Source organism: Electrophorus electricus, chromosome 20 (genome assembly GCF_041902795.1).
Source record: "Electrophorus electricus isolate QZ-2024a chromosome 20, ASM4190279v1, whole genome shotgun sequence".
NCBI classification, from domain to species: domain Eukaryota; kingdom Metazoa; phylum Chordata; class Actinopteri; order Gymnotiformes; family Gymnotidae; genus Electrophorus; species Electrophorus electricus.
Window position 1 is genome coordinate 12304766 of NC_137516.1, and position 20194 is coordinate 12324959.

At 37.6% G+C, this 20194-nt stretch overlaps 2 protein-coding genes across 2 annotated transcripts in view; one reads left to right on the top strand and one right to left on the bottom strand.

The window, feature by feature from the left end:
* Positions 1-13560, bottom strand: part of kcnt2a (potassium channel, subfamily T, member 2a) — a 28932-nt gene extending 15372 nt beyond the window's left edge. The window contains exons 1-11 of the mRNA XM_081703636.1: positions 11230-13560; positions 10075-10154; positions 9771-9867; positions 7172-7216; positions 7019-7067; positions 6735-6794; positions 4447-4521; positions 3533-3616; positions 3160-3254; positions 1075-1255; positions 711-875 (exon numbers count right to left, since the gene is read on the bottom strand). Of these exons, the coding sequence (XP_081559762.1) occupies positions 711-875; positions 1075-1255; positions 3160-3254; positions 3533-3616; positions 4447-4521; positions 6735-6794; positions 7019-7067; positions 7172-7216; positions 9771-9867; positions 10075-10154; positions 11230-11324 (1026 nt within the window). The 5' untranslated portion in view covers positions 11325-13560. The remainder of the gene's footprint in view (positions 1-710; positions 876-1074; positions 1256-3159; positions 3255-3532; positions 3617-4446; positions 4522-6734; positions 6795-7018; positions 7068-7171; positions 7217-9770; positions 9868-10074; positions 10155-11229) is intronic.
* A 133-nt stretch (positions 13561-13693) lies between these two features.
* LOC145652659 (complement factor H-like) lies at positions 13694-18412 on the top strand. The gene is made up of 11 exons (XM_081703637.1): positions 13694-13853; positions 14459-14641; positions 15083-15256; positions 15402-15581; positions 16725-16781; positions 16902-16934; positions 17165-17197; positions 17394-17555; positions 17645-17788; positions 18038-18054; positions 18255-18412. Exons 1-11 carry the CDS (start codon positions 13802-13804, stop codon positions 18255-18257), a joined length of 1038 nt encoding a protein of 345 aa, XP_081559763.1. The 5' UTR covers positions 13694-13801; the 3' UTR covers positions 18258-18412.
* The last annotated feature ends 1782 nt before the right edge of the window (positions 18413-20194 follow it).

Genomic DNA, 20194 nt, shown 5'->3' on the forward strand with positions numbered 1-20194 from the left:
ATGAGTGCATCATTTTAGATGGTTTGATGGGTTGACTACATTCATGATTATAACCAACCCTTAGGGGCAGCAAATCCCTAAATGAGGGCATTATCGTCCCTGAGCCACAGAAATGAAAAACTATTAGAAGACCTGGAATTTAAAGCCTAAATAATACATAAACATATATAGTATAGACACTGCATCTAATATTTTTTTTCACCCACTTAAATTTGCTTGAGAAGTACCCATATGTAAAATACAAAATGTATATGTAATTATTTGGCAACATAAAATACTGTAATCAGTATTATATATTGTATACTTAGAAATGTTTTAGCTGAGTGATTTACAATAGCTTAAAAACACTTTTCATATACTTATGGAATATAAGAAATAAAACCAGCTTCCCCAATATATTACCATATTTTATTACAGTGCCTTTTATATATATTATGTAGGGGGGGAAATGGCACTAAGAAATACTAATATTTTTTAATTGTATTATTCATATTGTGTGTAATCACAGAAATGAAATGATTGGCAAATGTGCAAATTGCCATTAAAAATCATAACTTCAATTTTCACCAGTACCTTTAAGCAAATTCTTGTTTCATAATAAGGTGGCTTCCCTCGCATTTTACAACATCAAATCAGATGACTATGCAGTGAAAAAAGTGTTGTTTTCTACCCCACTTTGAAATTCTAGCTCCTGTAGTCAACTGACCAACCTGGAGCCTGGGGTGGGCATAGAACTCATTGAGGAAGTCCATGAGCAGTTCAATTTTGAGAGAGCTGACACATAGCACCACGTGCTTCTCTTTCTCAGCTCGGTGCCGGCTATAGTTCCCTCCTGACTTCTCACGTTCCATCCATAGGTAGGCCAGCTGCTCAAACTAGTGGGATCAGGCAGTACAGCATGGTTATGATATTTTATAGAATATGGATCATGTAACTATATTAGTATGTTATTTCAGTTATGCCCACAGTATTCCTTGGAACAGAAGAGACAAAGAGGCACTCTTACCTAAGTAGGATCCTTCCTCAGTGGGACTTTTACATAGAATCCTATACTGGAAGGAGTGAGAAGCTCACCTGGGCTGGAAGCACCACAAGGGCTACGAATATCATGATGACCACAAGCAGTTTGGAGGGCCAGATCTGGGGGTAGACATCTCCATAGCCCACTGTCGAAAATGTCACGATGCAGAAGTAGATGGAGTCAAATAAGTTCAGATTCTGCCCAGCACGCTCCAGGTGCTGGATACCACAGATGCTGCATTGGAAAGAACCCATAATGCTTTGTAGGGCAGGGGGTGTGGAACTTTTTCTGAACTTTTTAAAATTGCACTACTATTTTATTAATTGTCTAATTATAACAATTGTACTAACTGACTAAGCAACTAAAATTAATGTGAAAAAGAAAAGACCTGCTGGAATAAGTTTTCATTAACACTAACTGTGTGCTTTTCACACTACTGAATATCCCAGCTACCTTGTACTCCAAGAGTTACAAAAATCTTTATTATGTAGTGTCTCAGAAACCTTTGTTGATTTTTGTGTCAGCTCTTTAATGTTCAATAGATTTTTAAAAATTATTATTATGTGGTAGAACCTTGTCTTTTTGAGAACAGGCAGATTTAATAGACTAACAAACAGACGTACTGTATAGGCAATTCTTCAGAAAAAGCAAACCAAAAAATTCAAAACACCATTTTGGTATTGGCATTATGAGACAGTAATATTACAGCAACATTTATTCCATGCAATAAAATGACATCATGGTAACAGCTCTTAGGCTGTTAATGGCCCTGAGTACTCGAGAAATGAGGGAGATGATTGTGTCTCCGTTGGTGCTGCATTCCCCATAGTGGCACTCAGTTAACAAGGAAATAGCCACAGAAAAGCCACCAGTATTAAAAGCATGAGGATTCCCATTAGTGCGTGGGCTAATGGGATCATCATTGACATCACAGAGAGGTCGTTAATGTGAGACAAAAAATGACTCCTTTAAAATGAGCCTACTGAGGGGGGTTGAGGGAATAAGAGTCCTTTGTCCTGTTTCCATGAACCATCAAAGTCAGTCATTTGTTACCTTGTTGCTAGCACTCTGTTTTAACAAATCAGGCAGGTTATTTCTAGACCTTTGGTGGGTTTGTCTTTTTGCAGCAGGAAACAGACTCAATAGGAGTGATATTGCTGTAATTGATCAAAAGCATTAGCCAGAATCTACACTGAAATCAGAGGCAACTAAAACATCATTACAGTCCTCGTATACATAGCAAAGCCAGAGCAAACACATATAAAAGCTGCAATGACCACTCAGCTAGTTTTGATGAAATTTGTGGTTAAAAAATATGACCAGTTAGCATTGTTGAAACTCATATATAAACATAAGTGTATATGTCCAAAGCTATGTCCTACTATTATGTAACTAAAATAATTCAAGCTCAAATGGAAAATGTGAATCATTATCCTCAAATAAAATGAATTAACATAATTGGTGACACTGAGGATAGTTTAAACCAAATGCCCATTTATCTTACTGATACTATCAACATCAAAATAGGCTTTGAAATAATACAGAAATGAACACACAATAAAATGTTTATTATGCATCTTATAATTGCTGACAATTGTAAGCCATATTTAAAACAGAGCCAAGTCAAAGCTGCTAGTGGTTGCCAAGTTTAGGGGCAGTGGTAGCTCAGTGGTTAAACTACTTGATTAGTAATCAAAAGGTTGCCAGTTTAAGTCCCACAACTGCTAAGTTGCAAATATTGGCCCCTAAACAAGGCCCTTACTTTTTGATTGTGTTCAACCATAATTGTAAATCACCTTGCCCAAAAGTGTCAGCTAAATGCTGTAAATATGAATAATAAGTGATCCTGATTCTTCAGTATTTAAAACCTGTAAATAGAACATACATAAAGGTTGAAAAAAAAAACTATTGAAAGATTGCCATGTTTATTTATTTGTGTCCAGTTGTTATTTTTGTCTATCCAGACATAAGTTTACATTGTGGGTGTTAATGTGACTCTGGGGACTTGACGTGTACTGTGACCACTGGCTGTCAGTGTATGTGTGGACACATGTATGCTCTTCACCAACCACTCACCAGGTGAATATGAGGCAGAGGAGCGATTGACGAGGTGAATAGGAGGCAGAGGAGCAACTCACCAGGTGAATATGAGGCAGAGGAGCGTGGAGATCAGGATGAGGACCTGGTTGAACATGGCTGACTGCGTCCTCTGTATGGCACGATGGAAGTCATTCTGAAGGTACAGAAAGTGAATTATTTTGCTCAATTGCACAGGTTCAACATTTTTTACATTATGCTATATGTGAAATTCCTTCTTTGTCATGAAACCATTCTATTAACAACTTCATGTTCATGATCTTAATATTTTGGAAATATGTCCCATATATTTGTATTAAACTGTAACAAATAATCTTCTAACACAATACACAAACAGTATAGTACTGTTTAGTAATTGCATAATCTGCACCTATTATGTATATAATCCATCATGTCCAAAATCAGAGCACTCACAATCATGTTCTCCAGTGTATGTTTGGCCAGCCAGCAGTTGAGGAACACAGGGATGAAGAGGTACTGGAGGGGACTATATAGAAGCTGCCGGTAGAGGAAAAACCACAGGCTCAGCACACCTCCAGCAAAATGAACATTTTGGTAAAAAATAAGAGCCAAGAAATAACACCTGAAGGGTAGTAACACTTGCAAAGTCCTGCTCAGTACAATTTGACAATAGGTCAAATAAGGCACAACATGCTACTAGATAGATGTTCCTAATAAACAGGCATCCCAGTGCATCCCAGGGCACCCTAGTTCACATATATGTTCAAACAACTTACATTTTGCTATGTGCTCCACTGTTGGGAAAGATCTTTTTAGACTCCTCAGTTATCCCCATTTATTCCTAATCATCACTAACCCCCAAAACACTGACACAGTGGGATGCTGTAAAGAAGTAACTATTACTGTAAAATACTACAAAATGTGCTGTTTTTTGTTTGTTTGTTCACAGAATTTAGAATCTGGAAATACATAAAATAATGTTACACACAGAAATTTCCCCGGTTGTGATTTAGACCAGATCTGCCCTAATATGTATTACTGACCATTGAGAGTACCATGAACTATTTGGAATCTTTTAGCACCTGTAGAAGCTTGTCCCAAATGTTCTTTATATCTTATGTCTCAGCCTATTGTTCAGTTTAGTATAAAATTGTATGTACTTTAATATTTCTTCACTGCTGCTGTTCTCTTCCATGGCCAACTCTAACTACAAATAAACAATTTCCTCTATTAATTTATGTGTTCCCAGTGTTTACTGCAAATTTCTAGAGATAACCTATGCTGCAAGAACATGCAATATAATAATCCTGATATGCTATAACCCTGTCATTATGCATTGAAAAACTGAGCTCACAATCTATACTTACCGTTATCAGAAATGGCACCGTGTTTATAATCTCCAGGACAAATGTTATTCTAAGTATCCGTTCCAATAGATTTCCCTGGGTTAGGAAGGCAGAAATTAAGCAAATTACAAATTAAGCAGTCATCATGAGAGAGTTTAAATATGGTCCCAAGGTCACTGTGTGATTCAAAAAATAACTTCTAAGTACTTTATTGTCTGGTTATTTCATGCATCATAAGTGATATAATTTTATATTTTGCTCCTGGATGAGCTTCCTAAAAGAACTGTAGTATAAACATCAGTGAAAGATGACAGAGAAAATGTAAACTAGGAAAGTGATTGTTCTTTCATACACAACACAGTCTTATTTGTGAATCAGTACATTAGCAGCAACACCTAAAGCATTAACACAAACCACAAACACTGCATCAGATCTCTTCATAAGGGTTCCATAAGGGTCAGTACTGGGCCCCGTATTATTCTCATTATAGATCCTACAGTTGGGCACAGTTTAATTATTCATAAGAATCAGCTTCCATTGTTATGCATACAATACGCAGTTATGTATAACTGCTAATCCTGATGCCCATACACATAATACAATTTTAAAAACTGTATGGCAAATAACTTTCTCCTGAAGACTGAGATGCTACTGCTAAGACTCAAAACTGCAAGAGGCAAATTATCTATCTATTCTATTAAATCTTGATGGCCCAAAACTGTTGTAAAAACCTTAGGCATTATTATTGACTCTGATCTCTCATTTGACACTAACATATGTAATGTTGCTAATGTTCCTGTTGCATTTTTCCATTTACAAAATGTTGCTAACCTGACAAATATACTTTCCTTATCAGATTCATAGAAATTGGACCATGCTTTTATCTAATTAAGATTGGATTATTTTAATGGTCTTCTAATTGGATGCTCTAAAAGGTTATTAAAGATACTCTGACTGTATGAAATGCAGCAGCCAGCATCCTTACAAGAGCTAGAAGGTTTGATTACTTTATTACTTTTCTTTCAGTTTTACACTGCTTCACAGTTCAATTTTGAATTGGTTTGTTGATGTAGAAAGCATTATATGTTCTAATCCACCAGTGTCTGGTCCACCAGTGTCTGAGTGAACTCACTGTATACCTGCCTCGCCTTTTGCATTCTCAATATGCAGGGTTTCTCCTAGTTCTCCTGTAAGATTACAGCCAAGGAAAGAGCTTTATCATGTTAAGCCCCTCAGTTATGGAACCGTCTTCCAGGTTTAAATTGGGACTTGATTTCTAAATGCAGGCTAAAATCTTACTTATTTACTCAAGATTTTGGGTAACTTCCTGTATATCAAAGTGCAGACCCTGGGGTGCCAGGTCATGGAGTTTTCTGGTAATCTTATGTATTGGTGCTATCATCCAGTCATTTCATGTGATAACTCAAGTTTCTGACATTGATGTGGGTGGCATGCAATATATCAGAGAGACCTCAGGACTGTGATCACCCTCTGGTCCCACAGGACTGAGGTCACCCTCTGGTCCCACAGGACTGTGATCACCCTCTGGTCCCACAGGACTGTGATCACCCTCTGGTCCCACAGGACTGTGATCACCCTCTGGTCCCACAGGACTGTGATCACCCTCTGGTCCCACAGGACTGAGGTCACCCTCTGGTCCCACAGGACTGTGATCACCCTCTGGTCCCACAGGACTGAGGTCACCCTCTGTTCCCTCAGGACTGTGGTCACCCTCTGGCTCTCCCTGTTGGAGAATGCTGACTACTGGCACATCTCCTGTATATTGACTGTTTGTCTTTACAAATCTAATGACATCTTTCTGTTTAATTTCCATGTTATGGAGATAATGCTAACACTGGACTAGACCCGCTCATCAGTGACAAAGCATCTAAGATGATGGGAGAAAATGTCCCAGTGCTGCCAGTAGAGGAAATGATGCTGCCATATCCATCCAGCCACCCTACATACTGCAATGGATGCATAAACTGCTCGCCCACCCTAGATCCACCGGAGTTGCTGAATCTCCCACATCTATACTGATGTGGCTATGTGAACTAAAGATCATGTAATAAAGTATGCACTGTTAATTAGCTGGGTCCCCCATGAAGGATGGGTTCCCTCTTGAGTCTTGGACCTCCCAAGCTTTCTTCCGTAGTTCTGCTCAGGGAGTTTTTCCTTGCCACTGTTGCCTCTGGCTTGTTCATTAGGGACCTTGACCCATACATTTGTAAATCTGCTTTGTAGCAACTTGTGTTGTAAAAAAAAAAAAAGGAAAACATTCTTCATCACTCGTAGTCAGAGCTTCTTACCTTGTAACTGAGGTAGGTTAGCAGAATTGTCTCACACAGACATACGACTGCAACAACAACCTGCAGAGGCCACACATGCAATCAGAGGTCTCACACACAACATATTCAGAAAAATAACTTTTGCTCTCGGTCTCTTTCCCTGCCTTACTATAAGGCAATTTGTGCATTTTAGATGTATACTGGATGTTTCATTTCTGAGCTTAACATCCAACAGCAGAATACGGTTACACCTCCAGAATGATATCCACCTCAGCACATGACAATTGTGTTCATTTGGTTTTTACCTGCAAGGCCCATAAGTATCTATTACGTTTCACCCAAATTATTGGAGCCCTATCAGAGAGAAAAAAGCTTTAATTATGCTGGTAGACTACATCAGTACAGGTTATCCCATTTATTACATTCAATCAACATTTTTAATTTTTGTTAACACTTGCCAGTCTATCCCGAACAGGGTGTAATTTTGGTAAGTGCAGCCAAGGCTGTGGAGAAAAAAATGGGAAAACAATGGTTCTCAAAATACACAGAAATGCTCAACAAATGAACAATATAGCATCATAAACAGCCAGTGACAATTATTTATTTTAGTGTAATAGTGATTTGAAACAAAATCTTGATTTGCCATTGAAAAAGATCTTTGAAAATCAACCCAGGGATGGTGGGAAAAGATTCTAGCAAATTGCATGGCTGTTGTCTTAAAAGGCTGAAGTGAGCAGTTAACCATATCCTTTAGATATGGAACATCTCTGTCACACTGTGTGGGTAGCAGCTTGGAAAGATTGAGTTGAGTTCTTCAGACGAAGGAGAGAGACCATACCCACCAGGTTGTGACTTTTGACGCTGAGAGAAAATGGTTGGGAAGAAAAAATTTTTAATGTGTGATGAAACAAGCAGATAATTCATGAGGAGAACCTTATCAGAATGCCCTTCAACATGGTGGCAGGGATTCTCGTAAGGCCAACTTGGGAGGGAAAGTGTGGGAGTGGCTTTCTTTTCCAGAATTTGAACTAGGGCTTTGTAATAGCAACATGAGGTACATTGTTGTGACCTGTGGAAATGCTTAATTGACAGCACAAATGTTAATTTTCTTAAAAACAGAGCCTTGTGCAAATTATGGCTACAAGCGATACAGCACCCTGAATGCGGTAATAATACAGGTATAGAGCTAATTTTAAAAAAAATGGCTGAAGGGCCTATAATGACCATTTTCAGAGAGTGGACTACAGGAGGACCGTCTGAAACCTAAAGTTTAATCTACTGTTTTTACATGGCAAGAAACAGGGCTACAATCTGGAGGTAGTGTTCTTCTTGACTAAAGCTCTGAAGCTATTTGGCAAATGTAACGGGGCAACTCACTCTGTTGCATTTTTGGTAAATGTAACAGGGTGACACAAGATGAATTCAAAAAAAGGGTAAAAGTGAGTGGGCCACCAGCAGGGGCAAAGACCCTGGGTAACTAGAGAGGTTGAAAAACAAACCAAAAAGGAGTTGTCTCACAAATATGACGTTTTCATTGCTGGTGATGCAGGTGACTTATGCCAAAATGAATTAATGTATCAATGCATGCCATTTTTGAAGACAGATGCATTTACATTACAGACAGATACAGGTCAATGAAAATCATTAATATGAATCGTCAAAACAGGCAAATCCGATCTTAACAAAAATCGGAATTGAACAATATAACTTGTAATGTGAAGAGCCAAACTGGGAGAAAAGGAGGCAAAGAAAGGAAACTGAACAATTAAAGTTACGAGATCCATCCTATTCCAACTATTGTTCTGGCGGATGAATATATTTGAATGTTTCAAGTATGCCAAGGCAGTTGAAACAATTAGACCCTTTAGCCTTCTCGAAAGCCTTTTCATGAACAAGAATGTCGATGAAGTCATTAGGAGGAGCAGTGGTGTCTGTTTCAGCCAAGGTCTGTGTACAATACGTGTAATATAGATGCTGCAATTGATTGGAGCCTAATGGGTCCAAGTTTTAATGAATTAAAACGTTAAGAAGTTTTAACAAATTATTTGAGCAGTTGCTATAAAACTATGTGAGGTGCCTAGACATTCACCCTATAAGTGTTTAGATAGGCTCAAATGTGAAAAAACTTCCCCTTTTAAATTGAAACTCCTCACAACACCCCCATGGTGATGGAAGTAGTTTTTGACTTTGTGACTTAATGTCTGCCATCATTTTGTTTGTTTGTTTACTCGCTTTTTTACATATATCAGCACTGCTATCCTTGTGCCCTGATTACATCCCATATTGATTATAGTAACTATCCTCCTTATAATTATTTTTGTTATAAGTATTCTTATAAGTATTATTGTACTTATACAGCTGCTTGGATTGATTCATTGATGTATTGATACATTCCTGTTGTGATGCTTTTTTACCATGTGTTTGTAAAGTATCTTGAAAAGTGGCTATAAATAAAATGCATTATTATATTTTTATTAGTTAACAACATATTCCCTTTTACAGTTAAGGGAAAGTTACTGAAGTATACTTAAACATCTAACATGTCTGAATATAATTACCAATTATTAAGACATTTGTTATGTGACATTATGATAAATATCAGTAAGAGGAAGCTATGCCTTTGCTTTTTTGTGAGGTGACCATGAATAACATCAGTTCAGTTTAGTATAATATAAATTAGATTCTGTATAATAAAGCCAAAGCAGTTGCAGAGTACTTCCTTAGAATATCATACAATTAAAACAGCATCTCTTCCATCATTAAATAGCTAAAAGTCATTATCAGTGATTTCTTTTCATGTAAATCAGAGCTTTGAAAGAAGTGGTTGTTGTACCAATTAGAAGATGTTATTGAGCAGTAGATTTTCTCATCTGCTCCCCTCAGAATTCTGAAGCTATTATTAATCACTCAGAGCCTGATATCTTTCTGTGTAAGTACTTTTACCTTTGACATTCAAACTAAAATGTGGCAGGTGAAAATGGGCTCCCATAACAGGTCCTGGGAGAGCCACACAAGAAACAGCCTTCTGATGTGGCCATGCATTCTCGGTTACTTTACCATGTGTATTCTTGGGCAGAGTCTTCCAACACCCGATATATATACAAAATGCAGCTTAACAGCTTGAGTGAGAAGTGGAACAACTGTACTCTGAGACCTGAAAAAAGAAAATTGTGTTTTATCTGTTTACTGTTTCACTGTCACATCAGCAAAACAAAGGCATTATTCCATGGTGATATTCATATATCAATATAAATAGGTGAGTCCTATATAAGAAATGATCATGGATATTCTAAAATAGTGTGATTGAACACCTTTGGTGCACTATTTGACAAGATAATAGTACAGTTTACATTTGACTTACTTGATCTTTGATTTTTGATGAAGAACAACTTGAGTCTTTCTTTTAAAGTGTTCTCATTGGTACAGAGTTCAACCTGAACTCTATGGAAGTAATAATCATGAAATAATGGTGTAAATAATCATGAAATCACAGTGAATATTGTATTAAATAACTGAAATAAACACAGGGAAAATCAAAATTCACCAGCAGATCACAAAGACATTGTCTTATGCCTGATAATGTTTGCTTATAGTAAAACTGTTTAAAGCATTAATGACTATATGACAGTAATATAAATAGTTCAAGCCACTGTAACAGATGATATGCTCAACTCCAGAAAATAACCATAAAATGCTGATTTAGTTTAAAATATCTTTGAACTAAATAAAGGGTACTTCAACAGTTCATTTTAATCTGCAATGAGGGTAGAGTAACATTTGAAATATCCATTGCTGTGGCACATATGGATGCGGTTATAGCAACAACATCAGGAACCCTCATCAGTAATTGGTTATATTCAAGCTAAGTTCTGGCTTCACACAGGATCTGGGCATAGATCTCTAACCAGTGTCACCCATATACAGCTATTTAATCATATCAGCAGGATGAGGGAAGTACAATGATAGCTACACTACACTACTCTGCCAGCACACTTTATAGAAACATTATCTGGTAATATTAAGGTAAAAGGTCTATAGCTGCTTGGACCTGATATAACTCAATTGCAACATGAAATCCATGACCGCACAATATTAGACTAACCAATTTTATTTTTTCATATATATATATATATATATATATGTGTGTGTGTGTGTGTGTGTGTGTGTGTGTGTGTGTGTGTGTGTGTGCATATACAAGGAAATAGATCATTAAATTTATCAGCTGTTTTCAATTTTTCCATCAAAGCATACAAACTAATATACCAATATATATTATAAATATTATTTTCTACACTGCCAAGTGTCTGAGGCATTAATAGAATGATTCTTTTTTTGTTTGTTTGTTATAACTGTACTATTATACATTTATTTATTATTAAATGTGACTATTATTATAACCCTGTTTAAAAAGATAAGGTAATTACAATGCGTAGAGTTTAATTGAAATTTGGCTGTTTGACTGTGATGCCAAGTTTTTTATAATTAGAATAATTCACGATTGGAGGAAAATACTTACTTGTTATTGTTTTGCCATGTCTGGTCGCCAAAGAACAAATCCTCCAACCTGTAGCTTGGAGGCAGGGGAAGGACTTCATTTTCAGCATCGACCATTTCGCTTTGAAGTGCAAATTCCTCTAAATCATCTCCAGCAGCGGGTTAAAATGAAAAACGCGGTTTTAACTTTTGCATGTCACATTTCTTCGCGTCTACGTGCAGGTACATAAAATTAGGCGTAGCTAGTTTCTAAGTGTACTGTTCAACAACTGAGACGGGCATCGCCTCCGGAGCTGCGGGATTCACCAGCGCCCAGTAACCGAGCACATTACATCACCGGGTTCTCCCGTTGTCACTAAATTTACTCCCTGGGAGAATACTAACATATGAAGTTGATCGTGTTCTTATTCGGGGCCAGAGTCTCAAAGGATTAAAGACTGATTCTTTGTCTTAATTAGTAGAAACTTGGATTCGGTGGCTTATCAAATTATCAAATATCAAACTGACACAACTTATTAGCTTTAAGCTTTCCCCGCCTTCGTCAAACTTGTTGAAAAATACTTCATTATATTTATTTGTAGTTAATTATATTTATTTGTAAATATCGTACGAATTTGATATACTTACAAACTAAACTAAACTAAACTATACTAAAATAGGGCCTAGAATAAAAGTATGTTAACTTCACGCTTTTGTCTCAACTTTTTGAAAATTCTATTACAGTAGGGGAGAGTGGGGTAAGATGAGACGTTTTTTACTCAAGTTGATCTATAGTCAAGGGAATATGAGACTATGGCAAGTGGTTTTAACATATAATGGGTTTCATCTGACTATTCGTAATACAATTTAAGATATCTATAAATGAGTTTTGACTAGTAAGAATTAGAATTTGACTACTGAAAATGACAATTAACGATATCTGTATTTACAATCTTGCTAGTAAGAAGGGCAATTTAAGATATCTAGTTACATTTTGACTAGTTAAAATATCTTTTAAGACCTATTCAATTATGTCAACAGAATCGTCATTTGAAGCGTCACAAATCCGAAATGATAATTAGTGTCTCGCTTAGTCCCTCCTAGCTTCCATGCTCCATGGTTTCCCTGTCGTACGAATTAGTTTGGTTCCATTGCTTAGTTTCGTTTTCTCCACTCCTCGTTTGGTTGTCCACGCCCGTCATTACTTTCACCTGTTCCTCGTTTCTAGGTTTGTTAAATTCATGTATTTAAAATCTGTCTAGGGGACTTTGTCTTGTCTGTATGGGTGTGTTTGGCCGTAAATACGTACTTCGTACTTGCTCTGTATGGGTTTTTTTGGGGGGGGGGCTTCTCTTATAGCCTGCTTCCCCCGTTTGCTTTCGTGTGCCTTTTGTCATGTGTTCTCGGAATCTCCATGTTGGCTCTATGACGCAGGGCTACCCTAACGACTCTGCATCTGCGTTTTCCCCTACTAAATCTCGCTCTTCTCCGTACATGCGTACATGCGCTCACCGTTACCAAACAAGGAGAGAGCAAGACTCTGGGACGAAACTCCGGCTGTTTCTACACAGTCCGAGTTCGTTACGTATCAGTGCCACCAAAGCAAATCCCTTGTCGCTGCGGGTACATGTCGTCGTCGTTCCCGGAAAAACCAGGAGCCCATGTATTTTGGCAACGAGGTCCCAGATAAGCGCCGAGAGTCTACCCGTCTTCACCAACGCTGCAGGGGGAGTGAATGTCTCAAAGGCATTACTCTTTTTTTTTTTTTTTAAAGTACTAAAGTTCAGTTTAACAATGCACTTAACCTATGTAAAAGTATTTAAGAGTTGACTGCAATAATTTAAGCTATGTACTTGGTTGTTAGTCAGTATTTCCCTTACTAACATTAACTTTTTTTTTTCTGCATACTGGAAGACATGAGGTTGGAGGGGGAGGAAATCAATTTCAGCTCGATGGTGGTTTAATGTTTAGAGAACTTGAGTTTTTAATTAAGCCATCTGAGTTTTTCAAACAGCATCCAAGTTTACAGGACTGTTTAGTGTTGGTAGGAATTTACAGAAGAGTAAACCTCTAAAGAACTAGTGGACATCCTGGCTTGGCTATTGGATAGCTGCTGCCTTTTGGTGAGCCTAGCCTACACAATACCCAAAAGCTATTCAGATGTTTCTCACTTCCAGCCTTGGAATGACTGGGGGTGTTCCTTGCTCTGCCACACCTGATGGTGCTGATCTCTGGCAGAGGAGTTGAATCAGGTGTATTTAAGTGATTCACAAACACATAGTGTCCCTTCAGAAGCTGCTGCCAAAGCCCTTTCACAGTAGGGTCGGTGCAACTGACATCACGGAACGTTTCACAAAGCCAACATTACTGGATCAAACTGCTGACAAAAAGCAGGAAAAGCCTTCACCAAAAAAGTTGCTTCTGAAAAGGAGCTTTTCTGGGTGGCCTGTTGGGCAATGAAAGGCAGGGCAGTATTTGCTTGTTTGCAGTGACGAAGTCCTAGACTTGTGGTTTCTGGTAAGCAGTCAAAGGGCAAGTAAATACACTTGTTTTAAAGCTTTCCCATTTTTCAACTTGGTACACTGTTCTGAGGTGACGAGAACAACCACAAGAAAATGAGGACTGTAATTCTGCTTCTCTACATTTGGTCATCTCGGGCTGAAAGTGGTAAGAGCTTGAGTACTCCAGGCAAAGACTTCAATGTAGACTCTTGCAATTTTCTAACATTCTCTGCACAATTGGTCACAGTATTTACAATGTTTGCTGTAGTGACTAAATCTGTTTATAAAATTAAGTGATGCATTCAAAATGATTTGTGAAATATCAAGTATTTCCTGTTCAGCTTGTATGCATTATGCAGGTATGGTACCCTATTTCAGAAAGCTATTTATTAAACATGTGCCATGGGGGGATATAGCTGGACAACTACTTTTTTAGTTCAGCCGTAGCTATGCTCAAAATTCTATTAAATACTTTTTTGGAAGGGGTTGTTACTTGTGCTCTGTACATGTAATGTGGCAGCAGTGTCGGTTCTCTTTATACCTAAACAAATAAACTTGGTTCTGTACTGTTGGGTGAGGGGGACATTAACATTCTGTTCTTTGAGTTCTTCTGGAAGTGCTGCAATTTTTTTACTGAGCAAGAACACATTCAAGACCATTAAACTGAGTACTGATCCTCATGCACTTGCTTGCCTGCCTGATGTAATTAATGTTTTGTTTAACTTGACTGAACTACATGAATCACTAGTGTCTTTGCTTTTCCTCTGACAGTTCCAAAGCCATGTGTGCGCCCAGAACTTGAGGATGGTTTTTTGGTTCCTAAGAAGGATATTTATGAAAATGGTGCTCTTGTTTTTTATGCCTGTGACAAGGGCATGAAGCCTGCAATCCAATCATGGGTGCGAGTGCTAAAATGTGACAATAGCAAATGGTCACACACCCCTGCGTGTATCCGTAAGGACTCTTTACAGCACACAATTCCTTCAGTGTAAAATGGATGGGTCTATAGTAGAGCCTGACTGTTACATGAGTGTTTAGCTCAGTTATAGCTATGCTGTAACTTAATTGCAAAGTGAATTTTCAAACTTTTCTAAGGTTAGAATTTGCCTTGCCTCACACACGAGAAATTTGACACTTACAAACCATTTAAAACCATGAAGCTGTTTTGAGACAATTTGTATTGTAAAACATACCCAAATCAGTTTAAGCTGATTCAGTTTATCTATTACAGAATTGAAGTGAAATTAAGTGTACTGAAATTAAAATTCATGAATTGGGAGCTTCAGGTTCTTTAAACTGTTTAAGTAGAAGCAATATCTAGTTTTTCTTTTTTTTCCCCCCTCTGTTTTAAACTCCAAACCCCAAGTGCTTTAAGGTGTTTGTCCTCTATCCTAGCTCAAAGTGCATGCATTGCCACAGAGGTTCCACATGCTAAGCCAAGGTACCAGTTAGACGGGTGGTACTCTAATACTATGAAGGTTTATTATCAATGTGACAGAGGCTATGAATTTAGGGCAACGGACAGAGCAACATGCACAGATGGGAAATGGACATTACCTGAGTGCATACGTGAGTATACTTTCCCATGTCTGCAAACACAAAATGGCATTTAAAATCAATTGGTGAGTTTAATTATTAACATGCCCTGGCAATGTGTTTTTGAATGCAATTGTGCGGTCATTGAGCAAAGATGATGATTTTTTATTTTTTGCAGGAAAAGCTTATGTTTGTGATCCACCTCCCCGTGTGGACAATGCATTGATTTTAGAACCATACCAGGATGTCTTTGAACATAATCAAAGGGTTACCTATGCATGTAAAAATGGATATAAAATGGTTGGACATGCATATAGTTATTGTGAAGATGGAAGGTGGAGCGATCAATGCAGATGTGGTAAGATTCTCACTTCATGGTGGTATGTTTCTAAATATATTTGAATATAGACCTAATGCACTAAAGTCCCTCCATCAGTGTCTCTGTCCTGAACATACTTCATTAGTGCTATAATGACATTCAGCATCCATAGGGGTATCAACAGTGTTATCAATTAAATGAACAACTGGTTATTTTACCAAATGTATCTGTACACATACATTTTAAAAATGAGAGCTCCAAATATGTCCTAGTGGTGCTCTGATCCAAAACTGACCAGTGATGTACAGGGTACTAGGTGGTGAAATCACTGGGCAAAGTAAGAAGTGTAGTCTGTAAATCTTTAAAACACATCTCTTAGCCATGTGTACACGGTAACATGTATGAGTAGAAGTTGAGCGAATCCGTCTGCAAAGGGAGGCAAGTACATTTGTTGTAGAACGCTAGTTAATCTGAAGATCTGAGTGGAACGAGAAGCAGACCTGTTGGTTTTTTGCCAATGATCAAAACATAAAACCCATTTTCGTCTGTGAACAATGGTGGTGCAAGCCGTAAAGGATTGTAAAACAGAACTGGCTTACTGCCTCCTTGTGGCTTCCTGAGGTAGCAGCAGGATGGATCCTATGCTCTGCATAATTCTTATAAATGCAGGCTAAGGTTCTACTGCTTGGAGCTGAGCTTGAGTGTAGAGTAAGAAAACGACACTCCTGCACTGTGATGCGAAACTAAATGAAAATATGTAGTGACTGGTATCACCTGCTACTTTACAATCCTGAATTGGTATCTACTGTGCTACAGGTCAGATTTGTGGTAGTGTTGCAATGGTCACTCCAATCATTTTATTTCAAAGAAAAAAGTCTGTTAAAGGCCCCACAGCACAGAATGTCTCCATCAGGTAGTAGGAGCCAATTCTTGATGAGCCATTTCCATTGTCTGATATAAATGAAATATGCAGTGCTGAAAATGAATATCAGTGTTAAAAGGCAAAAGCACGGTAGTGTTACAGATCCGGCAGAACATCACTGCTGGAGGATATCCATCAAGTATTACTGTCAGACCCTGTGAGAAAAATGGCTGAAAATGGCTGAATAGCCTGAATAGCTTCTTCAATTGTTCAGTAGATCTAGAAACTGCTGAACTGCTTGCACTATATTATGGTTGCAGTAGAGGAGAGTCCAGCTCCTGAGAAAGAAAAGCCAACAGAAATATCAACGTTGCCTGGTGAGTTACAAGCATATTTGATGCATATTAAATTAAACAACTGAGGTTTTTATTTGTATCACATTATAATGGAACTCCAAAAAACAGAACAACCTTTGATCTAATTAAAATACTTTACAGGTCATAATGCTGGGACATCTGCCCTAGACAAAGGTATGTAGCTAATAGTTATTAACAGTTTACATCATAAATACTGAATAAAAATGTAGAACCCATGAGAGCTAAAAAAAAAAAAGTAACTTATTGCCATTGTAAAATGTAGCTTTCTTTGAATTATTTGATATATCCATTATATATATTTGATATAGGTTTTTATTTGTATCACATTATAATGGAACTCCAAAAAACAGAACAACCTTTGATCTAATTAAAATACTTTACAGGTCATAATGATGGGACATCTGCCCTAGACAAAGGTATGTAGCTAATAGTTATTAACAGTTTACATCATAAATACTGAATAAAAATGTAGAACCCATGAGAGCTAAAAAAAAAAAAAAAAGTAACTTATTGCCATTGTAAAATGTAGCTTTCTTTGAATTATTTGATATATCCATATTCATCCCTAATATTAAACAGGTATTGCATGAACACCAATATGTCTTATTTTAGTCAGACTTTGCGGAACCTATCCTGCTATCGAAAATGGAGATGTTTTTGAAGTACAAGATGGAAGGGCATTAACTGTTCAGTGTGCCATGCTTTACAAACTTGATGGACCAAAAAGCATAATGTGTGTTAATGAAGAATGGACAACACTGCCCGTTTGTAAAGGTCAGTTAAGACGTATGGCTTAACACAAATAAATTTATTTCAAATATAAATTCAACCAATTGGCTTATTTTTGCTTTTGGTGTCCCCAGCGCCATGTAAACTGGACCAGACACTATTTTATTATCAGCAAGCAGAATACATATCACATGGTGACCAGATGAATGGATACTGTACAAGTTCCTGGAATTATATGTATGTCATATGTAATAATGGAAGAGCACTCTACCGTGGATGTAAGTTTAACATTCCTGTGCAACTTGGACAGGAATGTATTCTAAGCCTATTCAAGATTTCTCACCTCAGCACAGTTTCTATCAACTTCTTACTTACTATCACTTAGTCATCTTGATCAAAATTTGCTTAATTAATAAAATTCCCAGGGAACTTTTGGAAGTGCTGAGAACACTTTTGCACTCCTGATGGATTTTACTGAGATTACCTTTGATTCACAAGACCTTGATCTCTGTTTAATTTGTTTACAGGTGGTCGTAATGACTGGGTAAGTACATAAACTCATTAATATAAAACATTTCAAAGGTTTTTGCTAAAACCTCTGCTATGAAGAGGAAAAATAGAGGCCAAGTAGAGTGTTAATTATTCCATTAGTTTACAGTACAATCCAGAGTGAAGTTATTGTTTAAAATTCACAGTCTTGTAATGGTATTTTAGATGCCTTGTTTTATCTTTTTATTATGACAGTGATGTCTGTGGCTGAGGGGAGATCTGAAACACAGAAATCTGTAGAGCAAGATTTCCAAGTCTGGAAGGCCAAGTCACCATAATGTTTTCACTATTTCATCAAAACGTGTTTCAGAGCAAAAGCTTTCAACCAAAATAAATCATATCCTAAATCAAAAGCATTGAAAATTTATTTCTTTCTGGGAATATTTTCCCTCTAGGAATTCCAAAATGTGGTATACATTAGATAAAGAACAGCAGGCGTCATGAGTGTTTTGGCCAGAGTTTCCCACATAAACAGCATGCAAAGGTTTTTCTTTGTTCTTTAGTCTAGAATTTCAAATGATACCTGTGTAGCCTTATTACATTTCCACAGACCATAAAGCTTTGGTTAAAAAACATTTTCAAGTACATCAGATAAACCATTTAGAAACAGTAATTCATTTTGTAAGAAGTAAATCAGTAAGAAAGTAAGTAATTACACCACAAAGTATTCTATAGTTTTTCACATGAATGTTTTGATACATTTATTTACAATCACAGTGCTTGTAAAAGACCACCTATCTAAAATGTCAATTTTAAATTTCATATTGATTTGCTTCAGTATGAATTCAATATATTATGCTGATAAATATGACAAATCTCAAAACCTTAAGGCATTATTAGTACTTCAAAGAGAATATATTATACTACCAGCAGTATCGAACACTTCAGGATGTTAATATATTAAAAGGGTAAGCAGCCAAATATTACACACTGTATAATTGGACTACTAAACACAGTGCTGGTTGTCAGAATACATTACATGCTCAAAAATGAATAGAATAAATGCAAATCTGCTACAATACTGTATATGTGACATGGTATTCATTTTAAGACTCCACAATGTTTGTTTACAATACTACCACTAGGTGTCACTGTGGGACTTGTCTGACAGCAAGGGAGCTTAAATGTTTAGTGCATTTCATCAGGCAGTGAGAATAACAGAGTAGGTGTCCTTGGTTGTAACAACCCCACACCATAATCCCCCCTCCACCAAACTTTGCACTTGGCACAAAGCAGTCAGACAAGTACCATTCTCCTGGCAACTACAAAATGCAGATTCCTCCATTGGATTGCCAGATGGAGTCCAGTGGCAGTGTGCTTTACACCACTGCATCCAATGCTTTGCATTGCACTTGGTGCTGTAAGGCTTGGATACAGCTGCTCTGCCATGGAAAACCATTCCATGAAGCTCTTCACGTACTGTTCTTGAGCTAATATGAAGGCCACATGAAGTTTGGCGGTCTGTAATGATTAACACTGCAGAAAGTTGGTGACCTCTGCACATTATGCACTTCAGCATCCGCTGACCCCGCTCTGTAATTTTACACTACCACTTCATGGCTGAGTTGCTGTTAATCCCAGTCACTTCCACTTTGTTATAATAACACTGACAGTTGACTGTGGAATATTTAGTAGCGAGGAAATTTCATGACGACTTGTTGCACAGGTGGCATCCTATCACGGTACTACTCTGGAAGTCACTGAGCTGACCCATTCTTTCACAAATGTTTGTAGAAGCAGTCTGCATGCGTAGGTGCTTGGCTTTACACACCTGTGGCCATGGAAGTGATTGCAAAACCTGAATTCAGAACAACTGAAATCTAGACCTTTTTTTGTTTTTAATTCTGCGTATGTATGTGTGTTGGGGTGGGGTGTTCTCAGTTTTCCACTACATTTTTACAACCCTGTTTCCGGTGATGCATAAAATACTAAACCATAGCAACTCCAACAACTCACAATATGCTACATAATTCCTACAATTAGTGACTACTTCTACATCCTACTGATCTCAGTTTTGGGCCATGGATGAAACCGCTCCATCAACCAGATGCAAAACCCCATCCAGCTCAACTTGGGTCCCTCATCCCCTGCAGTCTCAAGGTATTGCCATGCCTCTTGGTGCAGAGCAGCTTGCA